Genomic DNA, 22948 nt, shown 5'->3' with positions numbered 1-22948 from the left:
GTGTGTAGGAGGGGGAGACTGAAGGTTGGCGTGGGCACATGGGAGGCCGGCTCGTGGGGCGTCGCGCGGAAGTCACCCGGGCTGGTGGGGGGTGGGGCTGGGGAGCGTGTTGGGGAGGGGGGAGGAAGCCGAGGAGTCTGGCCTCTTGGGGGTCCGTTGGAAGCCACGGGCTTCCTACCCGTCGGCTGCTTCCCCCACCTCGACGCTCTGAGGCCTCCTCGCTCGGCCTCTTGGCCCCATTTCCCCTGCTCTTCTGAGAAGAAGGAGGTGCCACCTTGTGAGAAGGGCCCGGCCCAGCCAAAAGTAGAGGCAGCTGGTGGGGGCAGGGAGGCGCCTCAGAGGTTTGAACCTCCGGGAGAAGGAGGAGGAGGAAGAGGAGGGGGGACGGCGGTGGGAGGGGACGAGGAGCCCCGGGTCTGGTCGGGCTGTGTAGACACAGAGGGCGAGCTACCAGTCGGGTCCTCAGTCTTGTAGCGGAGCTGTAGTAGCACCGATCACTTGAATCATCTAGTAAGAGGGGGGGGCGGAAAGGGACCTGCAGAGAACCGCCCCCTCCCCCACCCTCTTTACTCCCCCTCCCCCCAGTGGTCTCCCGGAGGAGATTGGCTGGAACTCCCTGAGCTGTCCCCTGCCGGGGCCTAGTTCTCACCTCCGGAGGAGGGACCGGGGCACCGGGCGGGGGGAGGAGAAGTAGGCGGAGAGACCGGGGCATTGGGGGAAGGAGGAGGAGGAGGAGGAGGAGGAGGAAGCGAGACCGGGGCCGAGGCCGGAGGAGGAGGAGGGAACGGGCCCCGGTGGGGGGGGCGGAGCGGCCGCCGCGGGTTTGTTTTTTCGGCAGTAGACATGGCAGAAGAGACCCCCAAGAAGGGGAACTTTTCGGCTCTCGTTGGACACACCAATGGCCTCACGAAACCCGCTTCCCTGGCGGCGGCTGCCGTCGCCACGAAACCCGGGGGGGGCGGGGGCAGTGGCGGCTCCTCAAAGAAATTAGTGATTAAAAATTTCAGAGGTAGGTAAGTGTGTGTAAACGAGGCGAGGGCGCGGAGGGAGGCGGGCGGGGAGGCCAGTTCGGGCCGCGTCGCGTCTAGGCTGCTCCCCTTTCTCCCCACCCCCAGGGCCCCGTGGGAGGGAACGAGGGGGAAAGGGATTTGTTTCTTCCACACTGACCCGTCCCATCCCCCCACTCCCCCTCGGCGCGCGCCGCCGTGGAGGCGGAGATCCGCGAGGGTGTCAAAGTGTTTTTTTCACTGGGGTACGAAAGTGAAGGGGGGGCGAGGAGTCGGTTTCCTGTGTCCCTCATCGGGCGGCCGCGGCCCGCTAGCTCGGCTCCGCGCTGCCGGAGGAATCCCCGAGCTGCATGACTTCAGTGGTAGCCAATGGGGAAGGGGCGCCGAGGAGGGCCGCCGCCTGCACGCGCTGCGGTGACCTTTGGTGACCTCGCTCAATCGGCCAGGGCCCTCCCACTCCAGTGTGGTGGCTGAGAGAGATAATCCTCCTCTTCCTTTCTTATTGTCAGAAATAACCCTTGCCCCCGCCCCCTAAGTCGCTTGTCCAAGGGGTCTCCACTTATTCTCTCCAGTTATGTTGTTAGCTTCATACGTACAACAGCATCCCAGAAAGGGGTGCACTTAATAGAGTGATACTGTAAATGGGACTTTGGTATCTCTTACTTAGGTTTGTTGTTTGTGCATAAAATCATTTTCCAACCTGTAGTAATGTTGCTTGTATTCTCTACTCTGTCCCCTGGAACATTCAGAAATGTCAGTAAATTTTTACAGGTGCTGACCGGGAGGGTTTAAGTCGCAGCAGTGATTGTGATGCTGTGCATTTGTTTACAGTATAGGGAGGAATATGTATTGTTATTTTAGCTTCTGATCTCAAAAGCCAGATGAATTAAATAAAACATCACTTAAACAGCAGGCATCTTTAAGGTTCATAAAAGTCCAAGTAGGATCTTAGGTCCTAAACTTTTTTAGATGTTGACAATAATGCTTATTACTCCTTAACAATTTATTTGATTTTTTTTTTTAACTGGCCTGGCTAGTCTAAAAGCTTATCCACAAACAAGTATTGTGGCAACATGCTTTAGTTGATAGTTTTTATCAAATCCATCTTTAGCAATTTTTCCTCTTTTTTGTAGAATTGGTAAGTGAGTCTAAACACCATAAATTTAATATGTCTTTAAAAGCTTGTTAATTATTTGAGGCCAAGATGTAGTAGATAGTTGCTCTTGTAGTCATTTCAAGTTCTGTGTCAGATACATACTAGCAATATGTGACCATAAGCAAGTCTCTCGGGGCCCTAGAAACTTAAAAATTTGGAGGATTGCATCTATGGAAGGAATTGACACAACAGGAGTTCCCTACTACAATGAAATTATGAGCCCATGTCATTTCCCCTCCCCTAAAAAAGTATTATCTTGTATTGTTAATAAGTATCACCAAAGCAGAAAAGCACTACTACTTTCCATAATCGTACTCAATATGTAATAATTCATCTTTCTAGCTTATATAAACTTGTGGTGGTGTTAGGAAATCAGCATCTTCAATATGTTATAATAGTAATGGAGCAAAGATCATTTATCTAGTACTGATCACTTAAAACAATTCTAAAATTTTAAATGGTCATTATTTGGAGCCTATCATATTTGTTGTATCTAGATAAGTAAGCTTTGTTAAATAAGACAAACCATGGATATGTATTTTGCTTATTTGTTCATCTTAACCCTAGAATCATGTTATTGTTAGAAATGGTATAGAAAAAATGATATGCCATGTTTATATGGTAGAATTTGAAATCTATTTATAGTTCCTAATTTATGAAGTTGATTTCTGTGTTAACCTAACTTGCCCATTGTTTTGAATGCACATTTTGGTGGGCTTTAAAAACATGATTTGCCACATACAAGCAAGCCTTTTTCCATTTATTTTGTATCCGGTTTTACAGACAGACCGAAATTGCCAGATAATTATACTCAGGATACATGGCAGAAGCTTCATGAAGCAGTGAGAGCCATACAAAGTAGCACCTCCATTAAATATAACCTTGAAGAACTCTACCAGGTAAGTGCCCAAATGTAGTCAGGAAGGCATAGTTTTGGTAGAATGTTGGTACTCCTAAAACTGAGAATGCCAAGATTTTCTTCCACCTCCAGAGTGCTAAACTTGATCAGGATGATGTTCTGTTTTTAATGCCAACTTTTGAAAGCTTCAGTATTCTGATAGCTGGTGAGTGAGCAAAATTCTTCAGATTCCCATTTTCCCTCCTAAAGTATAAAAGTAAAAAGTAAATTTTATGATAAAAAAAGATCTTGTTCCTGTTTCAAAATGTAAATGAGCCTTCTTAGCAAATATAAGAAGTCTGAAATTTTTCATTGTATTTGGTGCAAAAGTGGTAGGTGTTTATTGTTGATATATGAACATTGGCAATGAATAGTATTTTAATTTGGGAAAGAGATTATTCACTTTTTTATTGCAAATTCATTGTCAACTGTCTTAAATATTTGGAAGAAAGTGGGTTTTAAGGACACATGTGTTATATAGCTTACCTTTACTGTGGTTTTTATTTTTCAGGCCTATGATGCTCAGATCTAATGCAAAGCTCCTTTTCCTGCTTAGTATGACACCTAGCATGACTTACTGGTGATATCTCACAAATGACATAGAACTCATTTGGAATCTGCAGATTGCCTACATAGGGGTAAACTCTTTTTATAGTGCTGCATGATTGTGTTTTATTTCACCTATATTTAAGTATTTCAATAAAATTCTTTAAAATATTTTTTTAAACATGCAACATTGTAAAAAATAATAGGGCCTAGAGAAAACCCAATACAAGACATAAGTGGAGATTGCCCTAGGTTAGTAGGCAAACTGCAACTTCCACTTAACTTTGGAAAAGAAATGAAGTCACCAGCAGGTAGCATTCTAGGAAACTCAAAGGCTTTAAAAAGATCTAGATCTTAACAATAATATCCCCCCAGAATAAATCATATCTAGATAAGTAGGATGCACCTTTTTACTAAGCATTCATCCTTTAATTTTCTAAATTCTCTAAAAGAAGAAGTGCCTTGGAGCTATCCAATGAATATTCTTTACCATCTCATGAATTTGGCATTACAGCGTAGAGTAGCTCTGAATATGAAATTTCTTGAACTGAGATTGAATTAGAAGGTCTAACAAAATGACCATTTTTCTAGCCCCATAAAGAGAAACCCATGGGCAATAAACTGTGATTTTCACTTTTGTCTTTGTATCTCCAGCACCTAACACAGTTTTAGGCACATAGTATTATGTTTAATAAATGTTTATTGATTGTAAGAAATTGCCCTTCATATTTCTTCTGGATACTAATTCTGCAGACTGAAGAGAGTAGAGATATCTCAAACATCTTGGCAGAATCAGGCTGGTACCTTAGAAGCACTCTGAGGAAGTCCTGTAATATTGAAATTTAATCCATAATTTAACCCCTTAATATGAACTCTGAGGACTGTAAAATATCAAGGCTCCTATATATTTATTTGTTCATCCCAGAGTATTAAATGAGCACAATAGAGTCTCATAGTAGGCATGAGATATTTTTTAACTCGTCTTCAAAATATTTTTTTTGTCATCAATAATTCATACTAGTAAATTTAGTTTACAGGAATTGTTTATACCACCTAAAATTTAACTCTTTTGAGTTATATTGAAAATAGTTATTTCAGGTACACTTCAGTACTTCGGGCATCCCTGATTTCATCTGTATATCCCAGTATCAGTCCAACACTGAATCCTCCTTAGTGTAGGTGAGCTTACTGAGTTGCTGTGGCCGGAAAGAAAACAAGAACAACAAAAATAACTTTATCCTTTAACTGTCTCTGATTAATCTGTCCAAACATAGCTAGACTGGCTCTCAGGTGACAGTTTTCCAAATTTTTTCATTTTGGCAGAGAGTTGACTGAGTATATTCTGCTTGAATTATGAGAACCCTGGTTCACCTGACCCATAATGATGTTTTGAGGTGGAACTCTTGAATGGAGTATTTAAATACACAAAAACAAAATATTAAGCTTTTTTTTAAATTAATTTTATATCAAAAGCATATGGTTCCAGTACAAGAGTAAATTTTTACTTTGAAAACTCACTAAAAAGTAGTTATTAAATACCTACTATATGCTCTTTGTATTTGAAGTCTTTGTTATTTGAGCTATACTTTTTAAAAGTTTTACTTGTTTTATTCCTATTTGTCAAGCTGCTTAATTTATGCTATAGTTTTCCCCTTCTAACAATTTCCAACATGGTCCTTTTCAAAGGGAACATTTTCTGACCAATCTTTGTTGTTTAGTTTCCATAATAACTATAACACATATATGTGTATATGTATACATATGTATGTGATGTAAGCTCTAATTAATATGTTTCATATTAAATATATGAATGTGCAGAAGGTCCAGTTATCTCATGGGGACTTGTATGACAACTGCGTGACTTTCCTGTTTCTCAGGAATTCCCTCATTTAACATAAGTTATACTGTTTCATGTAAAATCCTTCATATGACCTCATAGCTTTGGAAGCTTCTTTCAAATTTCTGTTTAATATTTTTGCATATTGCCAGTGTACATATTAGAATATAATTGCTTTTAATTGAGAGATTTGATTTTTGACATTTAATGCCTGTCTAGATTGCCTAATGTCAAAAGTCTCTTAAAGTTGGTGCTAAAAAAGTGGAATCTTTTTGTTTCCCATATTAGTTCAAATTAGTCAAATTAGTTCAAGTAGCATTGTTTGCCATATGAACCATCGATGAGCCAGGCATCTTATATTCAAGTTTACCTAACATTGGAGAAAATCTGAGATACCAAAAAGTCCCCTTAAATAAATGACAGTGAATTATATAGCCAGATATTGTGATTATTCTAAAAAGAAGTTATACTATTTTGATTTGTCATTCCTAACAAGTCTATATTTTCTTGACTTTCAAATTAACAACAGAATTTGCATATGAAATGATTTTTTTAAAAGTAATTTGATCCCCTTAGCTCCATTATGGTTCAGAATCAAAATTAATTCACATCTGGAAAATATTAAAATGATTGAGTTCTATAATGAAACTTGTAAGCAATTTTTGACTTCAGACTATTTCCTATTAGATTCAATGGTAAAACATTTCAATTATTTAAATGTCAAGTTTGATGTAAGGTATATAAAGTTTATTGCAATGTCAGGACATATATAGATATATAAAATTTGACCAAAAGGCTTTTTTGTAATATTATCTGGGTTTCTTAAGGCAACCTGTAGGTTCTTACTGCTTTTTTCTTTTTAATCTTTAATTTTGCAGTGACACAGGACAGAAACATAGCCACTATATATGGCTCTTGTTTTTGGTCCATTTGCCACTGATAATACTGCAAGTTAAAATTATCTTGCTATGAACTATGAACAAATAGATTACATTAATATAAATATTTTATTGTATAAATGAAATACCTACTTCTTCCATTGTTAATTTGAATGTAGAAGGCAAAAACTTAAGAGAAAGAATATTCTTTTTCTCTGAGAATTTAGATCTTCTTTAATTCTAGGATGGCTATTTCCATGAATTACAGATTATAAAGCTGTCAAGAGAGAACCATTAACAAAGTTCCACATTCTATGGAAGTGGTGAGGCTTATTTGATCTTTCTGCATTCTCCATAAAGATTAATATTAATTTGATCATCATCATTTCCCTTGTCCCTGAAGATGTTGGGTATATAATATCAGTTTTCCTTTGTGTTTATTATTTGTTATGCAATATTGTCACTGACCTGGTAGAGAAAATAACAACATTGTATGCATTGTGTTGGGATGGTAAGAAATTTATTTACATGCCTGTTATGGAGAAAATGATCTCCATCACTTTATTTTTTACTCCTGAGTAATATCGTGTTCGCACCCATCAAAAATCACTGTTATCTACTCTGTGAAGACTTTCAGAATCATACTGATAAACATGTCAAGATTAAACAACAAGTTTACTGATTAACAATGCTTGTAATTGCTATGTCGATTTATCACTAACACAAGGCAAAAACCAGTTTAAGATATTTAAGCAGTGTTTCAGAATATAGTGTGGCTGAGTCTCTGTCATGAATTTCACTATGTGCATTCAGGGCATTTTTTGAATAGTGTGTTGATTAGGATCAGTTTTGTCCAAAGAGGGAGGTTTGAAAGACTCTTAAGAAATTTTTATTGACAAATTAAGGGAGACCAAACTCTGTTTTTGAAGTTTCTTCATGTCTTTAAAGTTAAGACTCTTATTCTCTTTATTTTCAAGCTTCACACTTCTTAAGCCTTGCTTAATTGAAATGTTTATAGCAATCTGGAAAAATAATACTTCTGAGTAACCAGTCCCTCAATCTAATGGGTTTTACTAGTTTTTGTTTTATAAAAAGAAACTTGAAAATATGGTAATGAAAATGAGAGCAATTTGCATTGATTAGAAATGTATTTTTCTCTTCCAGTCTTAAGATGATCTATTTTAGACAAATTAGACTTAGAATATAAATTCAATTTTAGTAAGACCAGGACAAAAACATTGCCACATTTTAGAAGAGAGAAAGCTAATAATTTTCATCTTGCAATATTGCTTTAAACTTGCACGGTGCTCCCTGTGAAGTAGATAGTAGAAGTATTTTTATCCCTGCTTTCCACATGAAGAAACCAGTGCTCCAAGAGATTGAGTCTCACTTGCCCTTGGTTAGACAGCCAGTGTCTGCAGCACAATTCAAATTCAGCTCTCAAACTTAACACTTAAGCCTCTATGCCAAGCTACTGTTAAAGTCTAGTGAGTTAACTTTAGACTTTATATTTTCATGCATAGTAGAGATATCTCTAAATACAATAAAAGGCCATGCTAATTTTCTTTTGATTTCAGGATTATTGAACAAGGTTAATTTTAATTAATGACTTCTCATGTGATAATGACTGTGAAAAAAGGGAGAGTGGGGAGTTAAGGATGATGTGGAACTGGAACTTGGGAGAGACAGGCTAGATGTTTAGACCTGGAAGTTATCCTTTTAGAGATCATAAATAAATCCATGTAGATACTTATAAAATTATCTGGCAAGTGAGTGTAGACATTTTTTTAAAAGAGGTATGAACCAGAGTGTTAGGGTATACTTATTTTTAAGGGTACATGATATGATGAACTGAAATTGAGGAATGAAAAACCAGGAGAAAAGGGACAGCTAGGTGACTTAGTGAATAGAGAGCTAGGCCTGGAGATGGGAAGACTTGGGTCCAAATCTGGCCTTAGACATTTGCTAGGTGTGTGACTATGGCCAAGTCACTTAATCCCCATTGCCTAGCCTTTACTGCTCTTTTGCCTTGGAACTGATACTTAATATTAATTCAAAAACGGTAAGGATTTAAAAAAAGAAAAACCAAGAGAGAACAGTATCACAAAAACTTTTAAGAGAGTATCCAGGAGAAGAGTCAGTGGTGTCAAATACTATAGAGAGGTCTTCAACGTGTGAGGATTGAGAAAAATGCTATCAGATTTGGCAGTTAAAGAGATCACTCTTTACTGAGTTGTTATAAGAAACTAGGTTGCAAAGGATTAAAAAGGGGGGAGCAGTGGAGGCAATAAATATAGACAATTGTTTATATTTGGCTAATTTGGCTAGGAAAGAATAAAGAGGTAGAAAATGAGAGCTTGAGTAGTCTCTGGTCATCACCAGATTTTAAGACTTTAAGGATTAGGAGGTGGAGGGTTATGAGTACTTTCCTTGATCCTGGAGATACAAAGATAAAAAATGAAATAACCTCTGGGAGTTTATAATTTAACTATATAATACAGCTTATAGTCATTCATTTAACAGACATGTGCCCATTGTGTTTAGGGCATTATGCCAAATACTGAGGATCAAAAGATGAAAATCAAATAATTCCTGCCCTCAGAATTTAATATTCTGCTGGTCTGGGGATAATATGACCTACACCAATAAATACAGAAATGTCAGGCAAAATGCTATAGGAATGTTTCAAGAAAAAAGATAAACCTATGGAATCATGGGAAATCCCTGTAGAGGAAGTAACGTCTAAGCTAAGCCTTGAAGGTAATATACAAATATCCCTTCCACATCTCAGGGATTAAGGGTGCAGGACCTCTTTATGACATGGAGAATCCACATAAGACTTTGGTTTTTCATATTATTTCCACAAACTTTTTAACTTTTACTTATTTTAACTTTTAAAAAGAAATTGTGTATATGATATTAAAAGATAAAATATGTTGATATTGTATAATAATTTCTGAGTTTTCTAAACTTTTTCTCTGTTATCCATGGCTTCCTCAAAACTCGCCCAAAATTCCCATTTAATATCTTATGCCCACCTGTGATATTTTGAAGCCTCGATAGAGAAAGTTGTGATGTATAAGGAATATACCTATAATATGAAAGGTGGCTATGACTTTGTGTCTATCAAATAATGATTAATAAATTCAGTGAGAAACTACAAGTGACTCTTTCTACTCCAGAACTACACAGGAAGTCAGCCAGAAGACTGAGGACAATAAAAAAGGAGGCCCCCTGCAGTAGAATCCTAGCTCTTCAAGGCTGTTTTCAGAGATAGTAAAAGTTCCCCAAGGAAGCACCAGGGGAGTCAGACATCCCGAACCTGGGAGGCTCCCAAGCACCTTGTCCTGAGATGCCACAGAAGAGCTTGAAGAGATAGTGCTCTGAACCTCTATGAACCAGAGGGACATAACTCCCGACAGGTGGAAGTCAGCACAGAAATCCAGGAGATTCACATATCAAGGGCATATCAGGGACAAAAACTAGCCCTGGTACAAAACCACATTTCAGCAGCTAAAAGAAAAATGAATATACAAAAAATTAGTATAAATATAAAGATCTCCCAAAAAAAGAACTTGAGTCACAAGCAAAGACCCCAAAGAAAAAGATGGACTTTCCACAAGGATTACATGAATCCCTAGGAGAAATAAAAACTGAAATCAAAGCTTTAAAGAGAATCAGAAGAATAAATAACTTAGAAGAGAAAATGGTGAACCATATCCAAGTAAAAGACTCCCTGAAAACTAAACCAAACAAATCAAGAACTAAATGAGATAGCAAGAAATAATAGAACAAAAATAAGAAAATGTAAAATATCTGGTATAAAAAACATCTTAAAAAATAAAGGTCAGAGATATGATTTAATAATCACTTGGACTTCTTGAAAGATATTTTTTAAGCTGACATTTCAATCATAATAATAGCATTTATATAGGGCCTACTATGTGCCAGGAGCTGTGACAAATGCTTTACATTGTGTATTAATTATCTTACTTAGCCCTCATAAAGACCCTGGGAGAGAGGTGCTGTTGTTATCCTCATTTTACGGAGGAGGAAACTGAGACCAACAGGTTAAGTAGATTTCAGGTCTTCTGAATCCAACCCTAGCACTCTATCCAGTGAACCACCTGTTTTAAAAATCATAAATGAAAACTACCCAGCTCCATTAGAACCAGAGGACAAAGTAAAAGAAAAGCATATATTGATGACCTACAAAGAAACTACAAAGGGAAAAGTACCAAGTATTTTGTAGCCAAACTCCAAAACCTCAACATCAAATCAAAGAAGGAAAAAAAAAATACACAAGAATCTTAAAGCAGTTTTTAAGTACACTCAAGATCACAGGGAGCAGATCTTGGAATATAGTATTCTAAAATGCAAAAGAATTTTACAATCAAAAATAATTTACTTCAAAATAGTGCATAATTGTAGAGAAAAAAAATGGAGATCTTTTCGAGCATTTCTAATGAAAAGACCAGAGTTTAGTAGGATCTTAGAAATACAAATATGAGAGTAATTAAGACATGGAATGGTAAATTTATTTGAGCAGTTGGAAAAATTTTGCATGATGATGTAGTGCTAACATTCTACCTGAAGGGAAAGAAAAATCAAACCAAACTTTGAGCTAAACAAAAAAAAAAATCCCTCACATGAGGGCACTATAAATTGTTCAAAACATGAAACTTTTTTTTTGAGAAGCATTAAATACAAAAAAAATTTTATATTCTTTGTGTATCTGTGGGTATCTGAAGAATCTTTATTTTATGCCAATAACAAATTTACACATAAGTTTTCCATAGTTAAATGATTCATGTTGTCTCCCTCCTCACTTCTCTGCCCTCCCAGAGTTGACAAGCAATTCCACTGGGTTATACGTGTATTATGATTCAAAACATTTCCATTATTCATAAGTCCCTCAGAATTGTTCTGGATCATTATATTGCTGTCAGTAGCAAAGTCTTATCACATTTGATCATCCCACAATATTTCAGTCACTATGTATAATGTTCTCCTCGTTCTGCTTATTTCCCTTTATATCATTTCATGTAGATCTTTCCAGTGAAGAACCAGGAAAGAAAAATGTAATATATCCACTGAAAACTTTTTTAGGGTGATGGATGAAAGTGGTATGGGTTTTTTAATGTGAAAAAAACTTTCTAATAACCTAAAGCTAAAATCAGAGAAAGGGGGAAGCTGGGTAGCTCAGTGGATTGAGTCAGACCTAGAGACGGGAGGTACTAGGTTCAAATCCAGCCACAGACGCTTCCCAGCTGTGTGACCCTGGGCAAGTCACTTGACCCCCATTGCCCACCCTTACCATTCTTCCACCTAGGAGCCAATACACAAAAGTTAAGGGTTAAAAAAATAAAATAAATTAAAATCAGAGAAGAGCTATTTGGTTCCTCTATTAAAGCAGTGAAAGACTAATGTTTTGAAGGCCAGTAGAACAAAAGTGAAGAACAATTTTAAAGTGATATTACAAAAAATTGTTAGTGGCATTCACAGATCCATGAAGTTATCAGATATGTTATTCAAGATCCAGTTCTTGGAATCATATTTGAACTTTCTTAAATTTGAAATTTATTTTCAATTATCAGTCATTTATTTTCTTCCCTCTTCTCTTCCCTCCCCCCAAAACCAAACCCTTGTAACAGATAGCCATTTAAATAAAATTTGCCCACCTACCTGCACTTATTGTACTTGGATCAGCTCCAAATTCCAACACAAAAAAATGGAGCCAGGGCCAGGTAACATCCATGTCCAAGGATGTGTGCAAAGCATGAAAGAATTAGAATGATACTCTTATTTTCTTCCTTTTGTCAGGAAATGAGTAGGGGTGGGCAGGAGATAGAATTTTGAAATATTTTAGGATTGGTACTGGCTATATCTGTCAGGGACAACCATCTCTTTTCTGGTATGTAAGCACTTTATGTGTACAGTTGACATTTTAGTTCTGTGTGTTATATCTAATTGCAATTAAGTGATTGCAAAATGGGTGACATTAACAATAATAATAATTGCCCTAATTTGAAATGTAAGAAATAATATTCATTAAATATTTAGCAACAACCTGCTGTGTGCTGTGTAACACTGGCCCTTTTATTCCATGCTGTTGTAAGCAAAATAGATTCCTCTCATGGTCATGTCCAGAAATGTGTCTCATTAACTCTTAAATCAGAATATGGTTAGCATTCTTCAACCTAGGACCTCCAGAATCATGTTTGAACATAGAGTTATTAAATGTTGTTAAAATCATTTGTTTTTATCATGCTGTTACAACGTAAATTGTTCTCCTGTCTCTGCCTACTTCATTCTGTTTTAGTTTACAGAAGCCTTACCATGTTTCTCTGAAACCATTTTTTTTTTCAACACAATAGTTTAGGCCTGCTGCATATAAACTCAAACAGGACAGTTGGTGACAGAAGTGCATTCCCGCATATTTCCTATGATCTTCTAATATTGGCCCTTGAGTATAAATACATATAAGTCAATTTATAGAAGCCATAAGGAGGATAGGGTCCTATAAAGGTTCCCTTATTTGGTATCATAAGTAAAGTTATCAGAGTTTTCTGGGCATATGTTCTTTTTCCTGTCATTCATCTTCAGGTAAAAGAGCACAATCTCTGTAGCAACCTGATCTTTTCTTCATTGCCAGCCTGTTTTGATTTTTGACCCTAAGCACCCACACCTGGCATTGAAAATCTTCAGGTACTAGTAGACCCTAATGTATGAATGCAATGTCATTTTCTCCAACCTTTTTTCTAATGTCAAATATATCTTTATTCAGCTATAGATGAGAGGTTTATTTTTTGCCCAGTGACAAACATTTAGTCCAGGTAATGCTAGGCATGGTGAATAAGAGAATCCCTTTGAAATTATTTGGACTAGAATAAAAGGGAAATAAGGATTTGTAGTCTTGCAAAGCAAGAAAAGCTAAATTGTCATGAGTTAAGCCTAACAATACTGGTTAGAAAGCATTGCTTTAATGTAAGGAAAGTAGATAACTTTGAAATATCTGTGGTCTCTAATGTGGGCATTCTCTCCCACAGTGCAGAAACAATCCACTAATGTCCTCTCATCCTGACTTACCTATATCCTATTCCAGAAGAGACCTACCCAACAACTTGATTAGGATACTTCCTCTACTTCTCTTGACATTGTGTAGCTATAAATGAAGCATCAGACTGTTCATCAATTGCCTCTTAGTCTTTCCACATCTAACATCTCTTCCAGTCCTGTATCTCTGCTTCTCCTTTGTATAACAAACCCCATCCCAATTTCTGAATATGCCTAATACTTGTAGTAATAGCTCAGAAATACTGTTTAACCCAGGAGTAAATCCCTTTGTTAGCAACTTTCCACATCATGAGGGAGATTTATTTCTAAACAATAGATTGGAAGTAAATCAATCAGTATTTGAGTGCCTACTGTGTGCAAGGGTTTAAGTGGTAGTTTAAAAAGTACGTCTGTGAAGATTACTAACAATTCAGTAAGTGTGTTAAATGAGTAATATAAGAAATAGAATCTAAAATCACAAATTGCTATTAAATACAAATCACTTATTTCATGAACCTCAAGGGATATTTTCCAACTGTAATATTTTATCACTACAGATTGATAGGACTTTTGTCTCCATTTATTGCAAGAGTTGTCCCCAAATTATTTACTTTAAAACAGAATAAATTAAGTGCAATTTGTTATTTAAATATTTGCTATGTAGAACTTGGGGGGAAAGGTCAGGGATCTTTTGAAATTAGAAAAGACTAAAGTAATACTACTCAAATGGTGGTGGTTATTCATTTCTTTATGATACATATTCTTAGCAACCAATCCACATTATTCCATATCACTGCTTTTTTTAAAAGAAAATATGCAGAGACCCTACCCCATGCCTTTAATAGAGGTTTGCCTCAATTTATTCCAATAATTGGTACACTGCATATATTTTGCAAGGAACGCATTATGTAATCATTCTGTGAAATTTATTAATGGTCTGTAAGAGAGGGAAAGTTCTATTAATGAGCAATAAAGCTTTTTTTGTAAGATTGCCTTTGGTAGAAAAATTTAATAGGTTTTCACTAACTATATTTGACAAAACAAAATATAACTAGTTTTAGAAAGAAAGAGCCAAATACTTATAAAAACGTGATAAGATTCTGATTAGTATAAGATGATACCTAGAAAATTGTTGAGAATTTAAAATTGAGTATAAGTACTTTAGATAAATCTTTCATAACAAGTTTAAGCAACTTTAGGTGAAAAAAACAAATTCTTAACTTGATAGCAATCCAATTTCTTTTTCAATATATGTGAACATGCGTGAATATATTTTATGGGGTTATAGTTATTGTGAAGTTATTTTTGGCAGCTTTTTTTCCATGTAATATTACTTTACGTAGATATTTATATAATCTTAGTTTAAGGCTCTGAGGGACCTTACAGATGAAACAGACCATTTTTCACATTTGACAGAGAGATAAGGTAGTACATCCAAATATGCATTTCCAATTTTCAGCATAGCTCCCACACTTTTAATAGTTATATGATTGATTGGCCACCCATTCCTCTATTTGAAGGCAGGGGGTGGGGCAGTACGTGTATACCCATAGATATTTGTATATTATGAATACTACTGTGAACATCTTTATTTGGGGATCTATGATCTTATTGATGTGGATATTTCTTCAGGGGAAATCTTATAATTCAGAAATTTTTCCTAGACAATACTTAGCCAACGTATTCTCTTGGCACCTATTCTCTACAGTTTCTCTTCATGAAACAACAGCAACTCAGGAGCATATAGTAAAGATGTGTTTATGCTTTCAAACCTTTTATACAAATTACTTTTTTTTTGGGGGGGGGGTTATTTTTTTGGAGTACGTTCAGTTGGCTTTTTACTTCTGTCAAAGACTCACTCACCTATTAATTCCAATTTTCCCTTTGTTAGATATTTATTTCTTTTATATGTAAAATTAATAGATTATTAGTACCTATGTTCTGTGTGTGATTGAACCCCTATTCAACTATGGTTCAATTATTGCACATTTTCAGCTCATAGTTTTTTATTGCCTTCATACATCCAGGAATAAAATTATTGATAATCACATTTAAATACAATTTGCCTACCTACCTGCATTTATCATACTAGATCAGCTCCAAAGTCAGAGCCAGGTAAAATCTGTGTCCAAGGATGTGTACAAACCATGAAAAGGAACTAGAATGATATTCTTATTTTCTTCCTTTTGTCAGAAGATGAGTAGGGGTGGGCAGGAGGTAGAATTTTGAAATATTTCAGGATTGGTGCTGGCTATATCTGTCAGGGACAACCATCTCTTTTCTGGTATGTAAGCACTTTATATGTACAGTTGACACATTTTAGTTCTGTGTTGTTATCTATATCTAATTGCAATTAAGTGATTGCAAAATGGGTGACATTAAATAACAATAATAATTGCCCTAATTTGAAATGTAAGAAATAATATTCTATTCATTAAATATTTAGTTACTACCTGCTATGTGCAGGGGGAATACTTTATTCTATGCTATTGTAAATACAGGTAACTGAAAATAAATATATTTTTCATTCTGAGCTATTTCTTTTGCTTTTTAGGCTGTTGAAAATCTCTGTTCTTACAAAGTATCCCCAACACTCTACAAGCAACTACGACAGGTTTGTGAAGATCATGTCAAAGCACAAATCCTTCAGTTCAGAGAATATCCTTTTTTTCTTTTTCTTTTTTTCTTTGGTTTATAGTTTTTATCTTCAGAATCTTCTTTACCATATAGAAGAGGGTAATTTTACATTTGTTTTAGGTGATGATTTTTTTAAGTAATTTTTTTTAGTGGCATACTATAACAGTTTTCATCACCTGCAGGTTAATATACTCTGTGCTTGTTAAAGTACTGGATATAGAAATAGTTACCAAAAATATGTATTTTAGATTGACCTCTTGGATTTTAACTTTTTCTCCCATTTCCTCACTTATTCTTCTATACAAGCTTCTTATTTTATCATGTTTAATTTATGTTAAATTATGTTTCCATCTATGAACCATGGTTTTTGAGGTGATCCTTTGTAATTTTGTGATGTGTCTTGTTTAATTATGAATTCTTCCACAAATCTTAAAGCTGCAAAATACTTTCTTGTGTTCTCTGTTCTTTTAAATGATGTGGCTTTCTATATTTCCGATTACTTAATTATTTGGAGCTTATATGGAATAAGATGCTGGTCTACAATTTATTGACTTCTGAACTGCTTTATGTTTTTCCTAGCAGTTCTTGTGAAATTGAGAATTCTTATCCCATTAATTTTTGTTCCTGGTTTTATTGGAACCTAGAATATTATATCTGTTTACTTCTAGAGCTTTTCTTGTCTCTTCTGTTATACTGATCTGCCTTTGTGTTTTTTAACCAGTACCTAGGGTATTTAATGATGATTGCTTCTTTGTGTTATAGATAGAGGTTTGGTTATGCTAGATTCCCATTCAATCCCCACATCCATTAGTTTTTTCCTTATTTCTTTTGAAATTCTTGTCACATTTTGGTATTAATTTCCATGGATGAGATTATATCTTACAAGCACAGCTTATAATATTTGGGGTTAATTATTTGAATGATCTCAGGCTCCACCAGATAGTGAGCAAGCACTTCATTCAATTCAGTTTTGCCACAGATAGGCTACCTGAGAACAGTTTCCTTACATGCCTTTTTTGTTTAATAGTTGCAAGTTTTAGTATGTGAGATAAAGTAGATATTATCATCCTTCAATTATTCAGTTAGCACACAAAAAATACATCTGTAGCAGTTAATATTCTCATCAAGGGAATTGATATACATATATTGTTATAATTAAAGGAGGTCACTAGTATCTATTTGAGGTAGTAGAAATGATGTACAGAGAGGATAAGATGACACTTCTCCTTTATAACAGTTGCCCAGGCAGGATCCTTCAGGTCAAAGAGGTTTATCCCTTCAGGACCCACCTGGGTTAATTGATATATTGATTTGGGCTCTTCAGCTGACTTAACATTGATATTCTGACTGTGTTGACTCCCTTCCCAAAACAAGCTTTGAAACTGATTTAGGAAGGTACTTTAAACTTTATATATTAAGAAGGATAAGGGTAAAGGACTGAGGTTTAGGAGACCCTACTTTAATTTGCTACTAATAAAACTCCCAACTGCTGGCAAATGAAGAAACAATATTAGCTTCCCTCTGGTTCAGCCTGGCCAGGACTAAACCAGAGTAGGTAAACTGCTGGGAAATCTTCAGCTTCTTCTTCTGTAGATCTTAAGCCTTAACAGTTGAGATATATCCACCCTTTTCCACCCTCTTCTTCATCTCCTGCCCACTTCCCGGATCCCTCCTGGGCCCTGGGAAGCCTAGATAACTAGATGATGAAACTCCTAATATCTAGGGGCAGTAGACACCGAGGTGGTGGTCAAGTACAGGTTGATAACGGTATATCAAGGACCGGAAGAGCTTGCAGAGAGATGTTTGCACCCTCTCACTCTAAGACCAGGATCCACCGATCTCTAGCCTCAGGACAGGTACAAGACCCAGAACTTCTGCTCAGGGTTCTCAACTGCCCCTCCTAACTCTCGCATGCCTCCCTGGGAACATTCTGTCCAACTGACTTATCTGTCAATCATTGAATGAACTTCAAGCTCCCAGAGATTCAATATAACAGTATTAAACTGTAACAGTTTTTTTTTTTTTTTAAGCTAGTCAAAGTACTGGTCCAGGCACAGGCCTGGGTACAGAAGTAGCTGCTTCTATTTGATGACCTTCATTTCAAAGAGAAAAGTCCTGGGAATATAAAGTCTATCTCCATTACAAATTCCCTTTACTTCTTTACATTGGTAATGTTAACAGGTATTTCTGAGGATGATAATGTCTAAGATCTTTTTTCAATGTGGAGCCATGGATTGTTTGTCCCTAGAGTTATCAGTAATATAATACTGTACCTCAGTACTTTCTATTTAGTTCTTTTTAGACATGTCCAAAGGTAGGTTTTGAACCCAGGTGCTCCTCATAAAGCATGCTACTGTCACCCAGTGTTTGCATCCCCACCTAGTTCTGAAGGAGAGCCTTCCAGAATGCCCAGTTGTTCATTTAGACCTCTTGTTTCAAACAATATTAATGCTGATCAATATCTGGACAAAATGGTCAATATGTAAAAGTCTCTTTCACTTTTAAGTCATTTTACCTTCCAGTTATTAAAATAAATATAGTTTTTAACAAAATTCTTTTATCTTTTTTTCCCCCCAGAATTATTTAGGCAAGTGAAAGGCAATAGTTTATTCAACCTGAATCATTATCCTTTTTAATGTCTATTATTGACTCCTTAACCATATTCAATTGGTTTTATTGACACAAATTTACAGTATTTCATTTTAACTTCCAGTAACCAAAATATATAATTCCATCTAGAACAGAGGTTTTTAATTTTTTTATGTGTCATGGACACTGTTAGCAGTCTGATGAAGCCTCCTGTCTTTGAATAATATTTTTAATTAAATGCTGGATTTCATTGAATAGTTAGTGAAAATAAAGATGTGATTTTTTTTTTAAACCCCCATCCAAGTTCAAGAAGCTGAGGTTAAAAAGTCCTGATGTAGGAAAGGAGAAAATGTACCTCTATTCACTTAAATCAGTGATGGGCAAACTTTTTTAAAGAGGGAGCCAAAGGAAAGGAAATGCTCATCTGTCAGTCTGTTTCTGAGGCAACTCTTTCAAAGTTTCATTGTATTGTATCCTACTCATTGTATTCATCAGATTAGGAATAATGTCGAGGGCTGGATAGAACATTACAGGGGGTCACCAGGGGCCATAGTTTGCCCATCACTGACTTAAACCTATTATGACCTTTCCTGGTGTTATACAAACGAGATTTGTCAATCCTGAGAGCACTATTCTTTTTTCTTCCTGAACTCGGGATTTCTTCTCATTTAAATTATACCTCAGCCTGCTCCAGAACATATATCCTAATGTTTAAACATTATAATTCCACAAGCTATTTAATAAGAATACTTATATAAATGAGATTTCATATATCATTTTAAGATTTAAGCATCTATTTTCAACATGAATCAGAAAACTGTAGAGTTAAAGCTCGAGCCATTTTTTCTGACTTCATACCTTTCCAACTCAATCCCTACACTAACCTTTTCAGTATTAAAAATAGCTCATCTTCCTGCTGATTGTTATGACAAAGTCTAGCTATTTCTAGGCCCTTGGTGTTTTTAAAGTGGGACCATTAGGCTAGGCCTCTGAATGCATAGTGTTATCAGTACTCTGGTTTTAGTCTTCTGCCAACACGCACCTAAGAAGGAAAGTCTGGTTGAAGTAACGTCCTGAAAATAGGTGATAGAAGAAGAAAAAATAGAAACTGAACAGTAGAAAGACTCAACGTAGCAAGAAAGATAAGAAAATAAATAAAGGATCAAAGGATGTTAGGATTGATTAAAGAAAAAGATTAATGAAAGAGGAAATAATAAAGCCTTAAAATATATGATCTTGGGTTTAACTTGGTTAATTATCAAGCTAATGTTTTAGAGAAAGAAGAGCTAAGGTGTTAAAAAATAATAGTTTTCCTTAGCAGGTGCTGCACAGATTCTCTAGATAGTGTTTTGTTTTTAAAGAAGATAAACAAATGCTGGCAAGATCATTGCAGACAAATGGTAAGGTTATTGTATTTTTCTGTTATTGGTTATGTATTGTCTTCTTTCATGTTATACTTTATTAACTTGTTGGACTAGAAACTGTTTGGATTTCAACTTCTGTTTATTTAACTTTTGTCCCATTTCAGTTCCTCCTAGAGTTGAAATGGGACAAAAGAGAAAACAAAGGAGATTTGAGTAATTGGGAAGGAATTATATTCTCTCCCCTTTAACCCAGTCAAAAAGAAGGGCTTGAAAGCACAGTTACTCCATCCAAGCCCTTCCACCCACCTCTGGAAGGTGTGAGCTAGATTAACAGCAAACTTAGAGAGATGACACATCTGCTCAGGGTACTGTTTTGTGTTAATCTGAGAGATGATGCTGTTTAATCTCAGCGTGGATTTGAGCTGAGAAAAGTTGAGCATGATCTGTGATCCTATCATCCTAAAGTGTATAGCTCTTTTTTTCCTTCCTAAGAGAGGTCTTTAAATTAAAAAATTAAACTACATTGTAAATCCCAGAATGGCAGACTGCATATTCCAAAGCCAAACGTAGTTTTGTTTTTTTTTTTCCATTGTACACACTTCAGGATTACTTAATCCATCATTTCCCTCAATTAGCTAGTAAAATAGAGATTGCAATGCAAAACCAGGTAGGTACCTGTTAGGGGCTAAAAAAGTATTACTTGAAAAATCTGGTTATAAATGAGATGGGCTTAATTGTATATGAAAGATGAAATCAGTAACTTCATAAATAATTTTAAAAAATCAATTTGAATATAAAAATGACTGGTATTTTTTAAGGAAAACCTATTATTTAGAGACACTCTGATATACTCATCATCCTTATGTTTGCTCTTTGAACTATCATTCTTTTATAGTGCTGCACTGTTAACTTGGTAGGCAGTCAGATTGAGGTAATAGCCTAATATCTTGACATTACACTGGCCTTTTTTTTTTCTTTAAAGTATTCATATGTCCAATTCAGTTCTGAGTGTCACATAAAAATATCAAGGCATGAGTAGTTCTGTGTATGTATATGTTTTTTTCATGTTTAATGTGTTTGTACATTTTTGGAGTGGGAGGAAGGGAAAGTCTTATCTTCCCTAATTAGTGTTGCCTTTTTGGTTTTGTTAACATTAAGTTTTGAATAGGGTGAATTGGTGGCATATATATAGTCTAGCCCACTTTTATCCTGTTGTTCCCCTCATTTACAACAATGAAGAAAATCTTGCTTGTCTCTAAGTTATACATTCTTCACTATAGCATGGTAACTATTGAAAAAGATCACATTTATATGAGCAAAGAACAGTGATGGGCAAATTATTCCCCACGGGCCAGATCCAGGTTGTAGTTTGCCCATCACTACCTTAAGCAATTCCCTAATCACTACATCTGGATGTGGGGACTTGGTGATTAGGGAATTGCTTAAGGCAGTGATGGGCAAACTACAACCTGGATCTGGCCTGTGGGGATAGAGGAAGAGGGATGATAAAGAAGCTTAAAGCATTTTTCCTGTATAAGATTTACCATGTCTGTCAAGAAATGGCTAGATTAAAAAGATGTAATTTAAAGCAGTTACTTAGAGTCCATACATTAGGGCTGTTTTTTAGATAAAAGGATAAAAATTCAAAGTGAGAACTTTCTGAGACATCTTCCTATTAAAAAAGAAAGAAAGAATGTGTGTGTGTGTGTGTGTGTGTGTGTGTATAGTTATATGTAAATATAAATTTACATCATATAAAATTTGAGATGATTAATATGTTCTTAGCAATAAAATTCTATAATATATTAAAAAATAAATTTGGTATATGTTTTTAATTTATAGATCATGATTAGAAGTATTTTCTTGTTTTTGGATCGCACTTATGTACTTCAGAATTCAATGCTTCCTTCTATATGGTAGGTATCTTTTTAAATCTCTATGGTGTAAGTAAATCTACTAGGAGCATAAAAAACTTTTTTAAAATTTTGTTTTCTCAGGTAGTTATATCTAGTTATTAAATTTTTTTTTTGGTTTAGTTTTGTTTTGACCTCTAAAGTGTGAGACAGTGTAGAGGACTGGCCTTGGAGTCAGGAAGACCTGGGTTCAAGTCCTACCTCTGACATGTAATAACTATGTGACCATGGGCAAGTCATTTAATGTCTCAGTGCCCAAGGCAACACTTTGTTACAATTGAGTTGCCTATCTGCATTGGTGGAGGAAGTTTCCACATCAGGAGTTCCCTCTACCATTGAAATCACAGGTCCAGACTAAAGGTATAAAAACTTTTTTTTTTAATTCATATTAAATTTTTAAAACATTTTTCAAAATTTTTAAATGTATCCATTATCTGTCTTCTCTGGAAACATGTATATCCTCTTCCAGGAACCAGAGGTCAAGAACAGGATTGGATTTACCTCAACAGGCTTTGGGGAGAAATCCTTTATGCCAGTGACTTCTACTTACCCAGATCTACCCCGTGGTGTGTAGACATTGAGTAACATGTGCCTCTGGCCTCCTTGAATAGAATACAGGTAGGACTGGCCAGAGCACAGTGAGTAGTCCAGGGATGCGGTAAAAGCATCATCAGCACCACAATAGCACCCTTTGTGGCAGAATACATGGGCCTATAGATTTCCTATGAAAGATTGGGGAAAGAACTGATTAGGTGCACAGTGTTTTCAAAGAAATGGAAATGCTTAATATTTAAGGGGATAGAGAAAAAAATTAAGGCAGATATATAAAAAGACAAAACTTAGAAAATATTAATTTTAGTTAATTAAAATTAGTCACTTCATGAAAATATATCACAAATTTGTGACTACATTAAAATGATACTCCAATTGAAAGTCTTGATTTATAAAATAAAATAGAATAATGAAATCATAATCTGTTAGTTTTAATAATCCTGTATCATAAGCTGAAAATAATTTTAAGTTGTCACAAAAATGAAAATACTAAATGGTCTAGGAAATCATCTTTA

General features: G+C 35.8%; 2 protein-coding genes across 5 annotated transcripts in view; one reads left to right on the top strand and one right to left on the bottom strand.

The window, feature by feature from the left end:
• Nucleotides 1-533, bottom strand: part of PCID2 (PCI domain containing 2) — an 80870-nt gene extending 80337 nt beyond the window's left edge. Inside the window, exon 1 of the mRNA XM_044670516.1 lies at nt 199-533. The gene's annotated coding sequence lies outside the window, so the exon portion shown is untranslated. The remainder of the gene's footprint in view (nt 1-198) is intronic.
• Nucleotides 534-766: 233 nt separating this feature from the next.
• CUL4A (cullin 4A) overlaps nt 767-22948 on the top strand; it is a 72138-nt gene continuing 49956 nt past the window's right edge. For 3 of the 4 annotated variants that reach the window (XM_044670512.1, XM_044670513.1, XM_044670514.1), the window contains exons 1-5: nt 767-1009; nt 2947-3062; nt 15933-16036; nt 19935-20004; nt 21811-21884. In XM_044670512.1, coding sequence (XP_044526447.1) covers nt 844-1009; nt 2947-3062; nt 15933-16036; nt 19935-20004; nt 21811-21884 — 530 coding nt within the window. In that variant the 5' untranslated portion in view covers nt 767-843. The remainder of the gene's footprint in view (nt 1010-2946; nt 3063-15932; nt 16037-19934; nt 20005-21810; nt 21885-22948) is intronic. The other variant, XM_044670515.1, reaches the window with a different exon arrangement.

Source organism: Gracilinanus agilis, chromosome 3 (genome assembly GCF_016433145.1).
Source record: "Gracilinanus agilis isolate LMUSP501 chromosome 3, AgileGrace, whole genome shotgun sequence".
Lineage (NCBI taxonomy): Eukaryota > Metazoa > Chordata > Mammalia > Didelphimorphia > Didelphidae > Gracilinanus > Gracilinanus agilis.
This window is presented reverse-complemented; position numbering and strand designations above follow the sequence as displayed.